Source organism: Hydra vulgaris, chromosome 05 (genome assembly GCF_038396675.1).
Source record: "Hydra vulgaris chromosome 05, alternate assembly HydraT2T_AEP".
NCBI classification, from domain to species: Eukaryota; Metazoa; Cnidaria; class Hydrozoa; order Anthoathecata; family Hydridae; genus Hydra; species Hydra vulgaris.
This window is the reverse complement of record NC_088924.1, coordinates 17,582,552-17,594,553: the sequence shown is the minus strand read 5'-3', so window position 1 is coordinate 17,594,553 and position 12,002 is coordinate 17,582,552. Positions and strand designations below refer to the sequence as shown.

Here is a 12,002-nt window from a genome sequence, read left to right as displayed (position 1 = left end):
ATATATATATATATATTATATATATATATATATATATATGTATATATGTATATATATATATATATATATATATATATATATATATATATATATATATATATATATATATATATATATATATATATATATATATATATATATATATATATATATATATATACAGTATCGGACAAAACATGGTGGACAAACTCAAATTTAGAACAAAAGTTGATCATAAACTAAAAAAAACTAGTAAAACAATTGAACATATTATTTTTTATATAGTTTATTATGTTGTTAGCAAAATTAAAAACTTTTGAATCATACTAAAAATCACTAAAAAAGTTTTATAACACATTTTCCCTAACAAACTACATTTTTCTTTGGACAAAACAAGGTGGACATTCAAAAAATCGACTGAAAATTCAAATAATTTTAAAACTTAACTTATTATTTTTCGAAAAACTTCAAAAAATTAACTTAATATTTGGTTAGACCTCCTCGACTTTTAATTACTGCTTTCATTCTTTGAGGCATAGACTCAATTAATGAGTCAACAATTCTCATATCAATCTCTCGCCAGGCCTTCTCGACTTGTTCAAATAATTCCTCACTGGTCTTCACATTTGTACGCTCAATCTTTTTGCCAATTATTTCCTAGATATTTTTTATGAGATTCAGTCTGGGCTTTGTGCAGGTCACTTCATTATGGTGATATTCTTGTCCTTGAACCATTGTTTTACAATGTTAAAAAAAATCCATTTTAGAGGCATCTCCTATTCAGCATGTGAAAACATTGTCTTCCATTATATCTTTGTAGACAAAACGGTCCACAATACCATTAATTTTGTGAATAGAACTAGTTCCTAGTGCTGAGAAACATTCACAAACCATAGCAGACGTTCCATGCTTAACACTCTTCTTGGTATATTTAGTATTGAATCTGGTGTTCTTTGGTCTCCTGACTCGCTTCTGACCGTCGCTTCCAAAAAGGTTATATTTTGATTCATCACTAAAAAGTTTGTTTTTCCACTGGTCTGCAGTCCAATTTTGGTGTGCTTTGGCAAACGCAAGTCTTAGCTTTCTATTTTTAAAAGAAGTTAGTGGTTTCTTGTCAGGCATTCGAGAAAACAACTTTGCTTCGTTAACTCTTTGTCGCACAATGCGATTAGAGATTTGTAGTTCAAGTTTTTCGGTTAATTTTGTGGATGACAAAAATGGATCTTTTTAAAGCTTTTTAACAATTATTCGATCTAGTCTTTGTGATGTTTTTCTTAGAGGTCCGCCCCGATGGTTTGTTTTATAGCTTCGTCCGCCCCGATGGTTTGTTTTATAGCAAGATCCAAATGATTTGACAGTTTTGTTTACAGTCGATTAAGGTATATTATATTTTCTACAAATTTCAGCTTGACGTTTTCCGCTTTTCAAATCTTTAATAATATTTTCAGGTAAAACACTTCCTAATTTGTCGTGAGCCATTTTAAGTTGCAATATACGCCATATATCACGAGTTAAATCTATTTTTAGTTAAATTGAAAAAATAATTGGTCAGATGTTCCAAAATCTATTTTATTATTTTAGAGTAATGTTATGATAAAAGTGAAAACAAAAGAATATGGTAAATTGAATAAAGACAATGAAATCTTATAAATAAAGCGTCGTTTTGATTTGTCCACCTTGTTTTGTCCAAGGAAAAATGTAGTTTGTTGAGAAAAATGTGTTATAAATTTTTTTTTTTGATTCTTAGTATAACTCAAACATTTTAAATTTTGTTGAGAACATAATAAACTATTTAAAAAATAATAAGTTTAATTGTTTTACTAGTTTTTTTTAGTTATTGATCAACTTTTGTTCTAAATTTAAGTTTGTCCACCATGTTTTGTCCGATACTGTATATATATATATATATATATATATATATATATATATATATAAATATATATATATATATATATATATATATATATAGGAACGTTTCCCAAATTGAATGTTAACAACAATATTAAAAATAATATATATTTTTTTAATTTTGTTATTTTTGGTGCCCCAAGAATACCTAAAGGTCTTGTCACAGACCACCGCGGAAGTGCAATTAACCAGGAAGTTCACACCTTCTTCCTTACCGTGATGCGAAAAATATATCAAGGGTTCGTTTCGAAACTCGATCTCCTGCATTCTAAAGCAAGCGCTCTAACCAATGCACCACCGCACAGTGGGCCAGTAGGTGGACAAAATGGGAAAAATTTTAGTTGTCTAATCTTGAAAACCTATTTAATTTTAGTATCTACATATATTAGGAGAAATCTATTGATAATTTATTTATATTAAATCCCTTAGTTACCAGGACTCTAAGCATTTGAATATTGAGATAAAATAAAATAATAAAAAAATTATAAATAAGTAATTAACGGTGACATCAACGTTGTGTTATATTTCAATTACATCTACGTTTTTGAAACAAAAAATTAGTACATGTTATTCTAGAGTATTTAGAGATAAGAAAAACCAATGTGTGAAATAAATTTGTCATAGCATGTTATCTCAGTTATACTTTGAAAATCACAGATTAAAAAAAAAAATTTCTTAAGAAACTTATTTTTTGCCGCACAATAACTAATAATTACCACAATTTGCCATGTGTTGTCTTATATTTATTTGAGCTATATGATGCTTCAATCGAGTTTTAATTGATTGCTCGTCCCCTTAAATCCCCGTTCAGATTTTATGTATGTTTTAACTTGGTTGCTATGGTACTAAATTTTGCATAGCAACAACTCATTTTTACATTAACATTGTTTTAACTGTATTTTACTTGCGCTAAATACACAATATTGGGGGTATGTATTGAAATGAGATTCAGAATTCTTATGAGGTTAACTTTTTTTGGTTACTATGGATACCTTACTTTGCATAACATAGCAACAACATATTTTCGGTAGTTGTTAGTAATTTAATTACTAACACTGACAGTAATTTAATTACTTTTAATTTTAATTACTAATACTTGTAGTAACTTAATTACTAACAAGTATTAGTAGTCAAGGCGGCATATATATTATAACATTTTACTTTTAAATACAAAATACTTGTTACAATAATTATTTAGATATGGTTTTGTTAAACTTAGACATTCATAATTTTCTCCAAAAAAACAATCTTAGTATTTCAAAACAAAATATTACTGAAGATATATTAAAATTTATTCAGCCAAAATTTGCTGATTTTAAAGACGTTGATTTTAGACATGCTGTTCAACGATTTGTTTACTTGTATAAAAAAAAGTGGAAATCTGCAAACTATACTGTGAAAAATTTTGAAAAGAAGTTTGTGAACTGGCTTAATGAATATTTAATTGTCAGAAAAAAAGACAATGAACCAACTGCAAGTAGACGTGGTCGAAAACCAGTTGCATTTGATAATAGTTCTAATAAAACTAAAAAACGGCGTGTATCTTGTTTAATTGAATCTCATTCATCCAATGAATTATTTTTTGCTGCTAATAAAAAATTTAGAGATGAATCTGTTGTTATTGCTGCCAAGAATGTTTTAAATATATCAAATACAGATAAAGCAACTAAATATTCAGCAGACGAAGCACTGGCTTTAATAATTGATGCAAGTCTGACAAAAGCTTCCTATCAATTGATTAGAAGCGGAGCCTTGGAGAAAGAATATAACATCTACCCCGCTTACAATGATGTCAGAGAGGCAAAATTGAAATGTTATCCTGCAAACATAACAGTGGAGTTATCAAAAGTCGTCCTCCACAGCCTATTGTAGACCCATAAGATTTGCATACAAAATGGAATCCAAGGAATCTGTGATTGAAGAAGATCAGTACATTAAAAGTGAGATAGAAAGCTTGGGTATGATTTTATTAGAGGTTTGCGGATCTTCTATTGAAGTGAATTGTATTATTGAACTTACAATGATTGATGGGAAGGTTCAAACAATATTATCTGAAAAAAATAACTCATACCAATGCTGTTCAGTGTGTGGTGTCTCTCCAAAAAATATGAATAGTCTTGATATCCTTAATATAGATTATACTAACAGAGAGTTCAAATATGGTCTTTCCAGTCTTCATGCATGGATTCGATGTTTTGAGATGTTATTGCACATTGCATATAAAAAAGAAACAAGAAAGTGGCAAGCAAGATCTAAAGAACACAAAAAAAAGGCATCTGTAGCTAAACAAAAGATTCAGACTGATTTTATGAACAAAATGGGACTTGTTGTTGATTTCCCTAAAAGTGGTGGTTCTGGAACAAGTAATGATGGCAATACCTCAAGGCGTGCTTTTGCAGCATATGAACAAACAGCTGAACTTCTGGGTATTGACCAAAACCTTATATTCTGATTTTACATTATCTTGGTAACGCTCTCTTCAGGATATGAAATAGACTGCTTAAAGTTCAAGGATTATTGTTTTGACACTTTTAGACTATATGTGTTCCTTTATCCATGGTATTACATGGCTCAATCAGTTCACAAAGTATTGATACATGGACATGACATAATTAAAAGCCTTACATTACCCATCGGACTTATGTCAGAGGAAGCTCAAGAGGCTAGAAATAAAGACTTTAAATCTTATCGCGAAATTTTCAGCCGAAAAACATCCAGAAAAGCAACAAATACTGATCTTATCAATACACTCCTAGTTTCTAGTGATCCTGTTATTTCATCATTGCGTAAATCAACATCACACCAAACAAATCATAAAGCATTTCCTTCAGATGTTTTACAATTACTTAAACAATCTTCAAACGATATTATTGTTTTATAATTTTTTGATGTATTTTAAAATTGATAACGTTTTCTTGCACTATTTTTTGATTTTATTATTCCTAAAACATTATTTACCTAAATACTCAATTGTTATTCAATATAGGTGGGTCAAAAATCCGATAAGATATTCAAATATCAATTTACCACTTTGTAACTAAGGAAAGTATCCGGTAACTAAGCAATATAAGTATCCATAACAAATAAATTTAACAAATTATCACTTTTGTAAGAAGTGTGATCTCATATTGGTACTCATGCCAAATTTAGTGAATATAGCACTTATAAAATATCTGCAGATAACAAAAGTAGGTTGTTGCTAAGCAAAATAAAGGTATCCATAGCAACGAAATAAAAAAATATTACCTTCATAAAAAGCGCAGACATCATATTAGTACTCATACTAATTTTAGTGAATATAGCTCTAATATTAAATTAGTTATGAATTTTGTCCAGTAAAAGTGCATTCTGGCCCACTGTGCACCGCCGCTTATATAATATCATGTTTAACCGTTTTTTTCTAAACATTATTTTTACTTCTTCTCTGTACTCTACCAAAATTTTTGTTACAATTGTTAGAACAAAAAGATATTTTTTATCTAACTCATAACGTTGAAATATTAAAAGTAGCTTTTATTAGACAATATTTTATATGTTTTATCATCATCAGATACAAAATCTAGCAGTTTTACATGGACACGTGTCCATGTAAAACTGCTAGAAAATAGGGCCGGCGCGAGAAGTGTTATATGGGGGTGGGGTAGAGGTGCAATTACAACTTTTGCCTACCCAAAAAAAATAAAAAAAAATAAATAATGAAAAAAAGTTCTCGTTTTTTGAAGTTTGTCGACTGACAAATGTTGTAGTATTACTTCTTTTCTTTTTAATGAGTCATAAAAAAAAACTCACAAAAAATGTCTTCATGTAACTCTTTTATCTATAAGAGAATTTAAAATCATTGTTTGACTTTTAGTTCTTGCAGCACCAAAATATGGTTCATCTTTTAAGCTCATATCGAGCGTATTACATATTAATGCCGTTAGTCCAATTTCGTGTTTTGGCACACTTAAAATCATTTTGTCCGCCGTAAGCAACATTTTTTTTTAGTTTTTGGAGACATTAGTTTGTTGTCTTTACCATTAACCTAGTAAGCACGTGTTTAATACGCCTAAAAAACGTAATAATACGTAATTATATTCATTAATTATTTTATTTGTTAGCACAGATAGAATTTAATACGTCTATAAAGCGTCTATAAGTTGTGTTAAACACGTCTTGCATTTACTGGAAAGTTTTTTTTTTTTTTTGCTTATGGATAATCTTTTACATTCATAAATTTGCAACTTCTTTCTAGGATTCGCTGACATAAAACAAGCTCATTTGATTCACGATATCTTTGTGACCTGATACTGTGTAACAAATGTGATCTAAGTATTCAAAATAGTTGATAAAATTAAGGTGATTAGTATCCAGTATACATTTATATAGGCCGCATAGTATGTAAAATAGTAAATATAGCATATCTTTCAAATTATGCCTTCTTAATACTCATTGCACACAATTTGTTTTTAATGTCAATTTTTTTGCATATTAAAAGAAAATTTGCATAAGCAATTTTATTTTCACTAAAGAGATTTATCAATTTATAGATGTCCTTTTTGTGTGTAATCTAGATTTGATGATGTATATGTGGTTTGCATTAATATTTTAAATTACTAATTATTTTTAATATGTTTAAGGTTGTTGTTTTGAAAGATATTAGGCTTGAGAGCTGCTTTTCTTTTAAAATTTCATACATATTTACAAATAATGTTTTTTTCTTTTGGTATAAAATGTAACCAACCACAGATTTTCTTGCGTTGATTTTAGTTCAAAGCAGGTTTTTTTGCTAGTTAATGAGCTGGACGCTTTAGAATAACTTGCAAAACATGACTAATTGATCTTGCTTCCAAAGATGAAAGTTTGGAATTTTTCTAAATAACATGCTTCACATGTCTTACTTATCTGTCAGTTAATTTCAGTTGAAATTACATTCATCACCTTGAGGAAAATGTGCCTGAAGCTCTATATTTACAAAGTGTCTTAATTACAATTGCAATGCTATTAAAAGTATTGCAATTGTGTGTTATTAAGACACTTAATATAAAGAAAATTTTTGTAAAATTGTCTGTAAACCCCTTGCAATATATATATATATATATATATATATATATATATATATATATATATATATATATATATATATATATATATATATATATGTATATATATATATAAATATATATACACATATATGTATATATATACATATATAATGTATATATGTATATATATATACATATATATACATATATAATGTATATATATATATATATACATATATATATATATACATATATATATATATGTATATATATATATATATATATATATATATATATATATATATATATATATATATATATATATATATATATTATATATATATATATATTTATATATATACATTTTTTATAGGGTCCAAAAATCAAATTCAAATCTAGTTTTTCTACGCGAAAAAGAAATTTATTACATTGAAGTTGTTCTCTCTCCTGTTTCCCTTAAAGCAACTTATCATTTATCAATTGGCGTTGTATATACTGATGGCATTATTATAGAAGCATTTCAATATATTCCTGCAAACCTTCTAGGTTTAATTTGGACAGGTAGATTTTTTCTTAGCTTGAAATCATATTGACTATAATATACAAATAAGATACGAACTAATTAACATAGTATGTGGAAATAAAGTTACATCTGTATATTTAAGAGCATGATTAAAAAAACATATTTCCATTTTAATTTAGAAATGAAATACAAGACAATAAACTTTAATAACAAAAAAATATAACAACATCAGTAAAAAAATATATATTAAAAAAACAAGAAAATCAAAAATAAAAACTGCAACAAAAGTTTATAAATAACGAATGTTATTTTAATTATGAATCTATGTTAATAGCAATAGCAATTGGAATTATTTGAATCATTTCGAGGAATTAATATATAGCATAATCTATAAATATCTTAATAAAAAAAATGTTTTATGCAACATTTATACTAACATATCAATCAATTAATCAGTCAAATTTATTGACAGGCTCAAGACTCAAGATAATAAAGATGCATTAAGTAAAATAAAGTTGATAAAATATCAGAATGTTATATATTTTGTTATACAGTAGTTATAAATATAACTCAGCTCTGCATTTAAAAATCAATAGAGACTAAAAGAACCTGAGTGTAAAATTTACAAACAATAATGGCTACTTAAGAAAATCAGTTTCAATATTGTAAAACAAATTGAGAAAATATTATCAAGTTTTAATATTAAGTTCCTTAACAGAAAATTAAACTTAAATGAAATAAAAAAGTTTAATGTAATTTTTTAGAAATCTTCTCAAGTAATCTTTTAAGATTTAGAAATCTTCTCATGCTTTATTGTTGGTTATGATCTCAAAGAACCGCTTCGCAGTTGGATACTAATATATATATATAAATATATATATATATATATATATATATATATTATATATTTGTATATATTATTATATGTGTGTATATATAGTATATATATATATACATATATACATATATACATATATATATATATATACAAATATAATATATATATATATATATATATATATATATATATTATATATATGTATATATATGTATATGTATATATATTATATATATATATATATATATATATATATATATATATATATATATATATATATATATATATATATATATATATATATATATATGTAGGTATGTATATATTTATATATATATATATATATATATATATATATATATATATATATATATATATATATATATATATGTAGGTATGTATATATTTATATATTTATATATATATATATATATATATATATATATATTTTGAGTTTGAAAAAGTAGTCTTTACTCTCTTGTGTCCCCTGGACTAGAAAGAGCTGTTGGCCCCTAACCTCCTAATTATTTTCCTTTCAATTAAGACGTCACTTGCTGCATACTTTTGTAAATATACTCTTATAAAAATCTTTATGAGAGTAAAAAATCCTTATGTTGGGTATTGTTCTCATTGACACAATAAGTTTTATCTATTTTTTACTTTCTTTAAATACTAAACTGTAAAAAAAAATGTAAATAGAAAATCTGCACATATAAACTTGAGAAAATGATGGCATTTTGCCAACCTATGCTTACCCTTATTTCTAGTATTTTGTTAGTTTTTTGTAATATTTTTCCTAATGCATTTCCAAAATATCATGCCTAATATTTTAGTATTTTGTTTGCAGTAAGTAGCTCCTTTTAATTATTTCAGGTCACGATAATTGCGATAACCCTGCTACTGGTTTCATGTAACCCAGTAATACCTGCCCCATCTTAGGCAGGTGTTAACTGCATCCAGCAAAAATTTGCCTGCCTTAGGGCTCTTGTTTGAGTAAAGGCTAGGGATGGTGTCTCGATAAAAATACTCATCGCTGGCAAATATAACTGCATCCAGCTACTGTCTTGTAGGAGGCTACCTTATCAAAGACTTTAGGGATAAGAAAAATAGTTTTTCTAATCAGGCTTGAACCCCTTCTTTATCTATTAGGCTGACGTAGATGTAAACCTGTGTTACATTGTTTCCTGCCTAGGATGATGAATGCTGGATCTTGTTGACTCTTCTTTTTTGGATATGCAACACTTCCTGTTATCTCCTAATGAAGGTAAAGCTCTAAAACTCAGTTTAATGATTCTGAGATCTGCTGGTAGTATGGTTTCCTGTAGTAGTTCTCAGAGAGGCTGATTTCATTACCATCTTCAAAACATCAGAGTATTAACAGTGCCATGTTGCGCATGGATAGTATTCTCGTTAATGCTTTTGTGTGCATTTTTGAGGCCACATAAGGAGCCCTATGTAAAAACTTATGGACAAGAAGAGGAGTGTTTTTGATTAATAGAATTCTTTTCTCAAACGGATTCAAAAATTTTTTTCTAATTAATTAAATATTGTGTAAATTTCGTATGACGTAAATAACCTCTAAATTTAGTTTAATAAATGACCTCTAAAGTTAACATGTCTCTAACAAATTTTAACATTTAAATTAACCTTTAAAATTAACATGTAAAAACATTTTATTATTAACAAAAACATGTAAAAACATTTTATTAAAAATAATTGTTAATTAAAACCCACTTGAATCCATTATCCTCACTAAATCTTCTAGAAATTTCTGATTTGAAATTACAATTATTAAAATGATTGTCTTTAGCAGAGAATTAAAATTCAATTCAAGAATCAATTTTATCCTAGCTTAAAAGCTGCCTCAATTTTTTACAACACTAATATTTTTTTATCTGACACAAAATGATGACAATCATAAGAATGAACATTTTTCAAACAATGAACAGTCAGGTTTTAAAAAGTGGAAAGCAACAGATAGAACTAGACTATTAACAATAGTTTAATAGTTTTTAGCTTCTGTTAAATGAATTCTTGAAGCGTCTGTATGAAAAGCTTTATAAAATTACTCCTCATTCATTTATCGCATAATTAAAGCACAGCTAGGAAACAATTACTCTTGACAAGGTAAATTATTGTCTTAACAGAAATTAAAACTTGGCTAGAATTACACTGCTGTATTAAAAGAAAGATGTAGATACAAGTTATCATTGGAGTGAGAAGCAGTGTTTCCTAACACTTTTGTTTCCTAACCCTTCCCCAACCCCCCTTCCTCAAAAAAAAAAGAAAAAAAGAAAAAAAGAAAAAGAGGTGTGTGTGTGAAAAAAAAAAAAAAAAGAAAAAAAGAAAAAGAGGTGTGTGTGGGAATGGGGGGGGGGGGGACAGACACTACTTTTAATCTTTTTTTTAGTTCTCACAGCAGGTTAAAATATTAAAACTATAAGCAATCCTTTCATAGATGACTTGTTCACAGAAATTGTACATTTAATTTCTGTTGTTGTTACTTTTCGTATTATAATGTAACTGGCTGTTTTGTTAATAATGGTTGCATTTAACTTCTTTGTACACTTACATTTTTTGCACACTATTAAAAGTCTTTGATGTCATTTGCTTGACTTTGGTATCCTATCTCCATTTTACAATGACTCAAACACAATAAAATAGATTCATAGTGAGCGACAATCATAAAAATATTTGAAACATATCCATTAATTTTATTTTCAAAGAGTTTATACCACTCCACAGTGGGTCATTAGGTGGGCAAAATGGGAAAATTTTTATTTGTCTTATCTTGAAAACTTATTTAATTTTAGTATCTATATATATTAAGAGAAATTTATTGATAATTTATTTATACTAAATCCCTTAGCTACCAGGACTCCAAGCATTTGAATATTGAAATTAAAAAAAATATATTATAAATGAGTAATTTCGGTGACATCAACATCGTGCGATATTTCAATTACATCTACGTTTTTTTTTAAAAAATTAGGACATTTTATTCTAATGTATTTAGAGATAAGAAAAACCAATGTGTAAACTAAATTTGTCATTGCATGTTATCTCAGTTATGTTTTGAAAATCACAGATTAAAAAAAAAAACATCAAGAATTTTATTTTTTGTCGCACTATAACTAATAATTACTACAATTTGCCATGTGCTGTCTTTTATTTATTTGAGCTATATGATGCTTCAATCGAGTTTCAAATTGTTCAAATCGCTTGCCCCCTAAACTTGGTTGCTATGGTACTAAATTTTGCATAGCAAAAACTCATTTTTACATTAAAGTTGTTTTAACGGTATTTTATTTGCACTAAGTACACAATATTGGGCATATGTATTAAAATGAGGTTCACAATTCTTATGAGATTAATTTTTTTAAATTGCAATGGGTACCTTACTTTGCATAGCATATCAACAACATATTTTTGGTAGTTGTTAGTAATTTAATTACTAGCACTAGCAGTAATTTAATTACTTTTAATTTTAATCATTAACACTTGTAGTACATTAATTACTAACAAGAATTTGTAGCCCACGTCACATATATAATGTAACATTAAATTTTCAAATGTAAAATATTTGTTATAAGAACAAGCAGATGTGGTTTTATTGAACTTAGAAGTTGATGAGTTTCTCTAAAAAAACAATCTTGCTATTTCAAAACAAAATATTACTAAAGATATATTGAAATTTATTTAGCCAAAATTTGCTGAATTTAAAGACGTT

General features: G+C 26.9%; 1 protein-coding gene across 4 annotated transcripts in view; it reads left to right on the top strand.

Annotated features, from left to right (window-relative positions):
- The window catches only part of LOC136080642 (A disintegrin and metalloproteinase with thrombospondin motifs adt-1-like), a 129,566-nt gene that overhangs the window by 23,931 nt on the left and 93,633 nt on the right, over positions 1 to 12,002 (top strand). For all 4 annotated transcript variants that reach the window (XR_010638572.1, XM_065797556.1, XM_065797554.1 and 1 more), the window contains one exon: positions 7,285 to 7,472. Coding sequence is in view for 3 of the 4 variants with exons in the window: in XM_065797556.1 (XP_065653628.1) it covers positions 7,285 to 7,472 (188 nt within the window). In the remaining variant the exon portion in view is untranslated. The remainder of the gene's footprint in view (positions 1 to 7,284; positions 7,473 to 12,002) is intronic.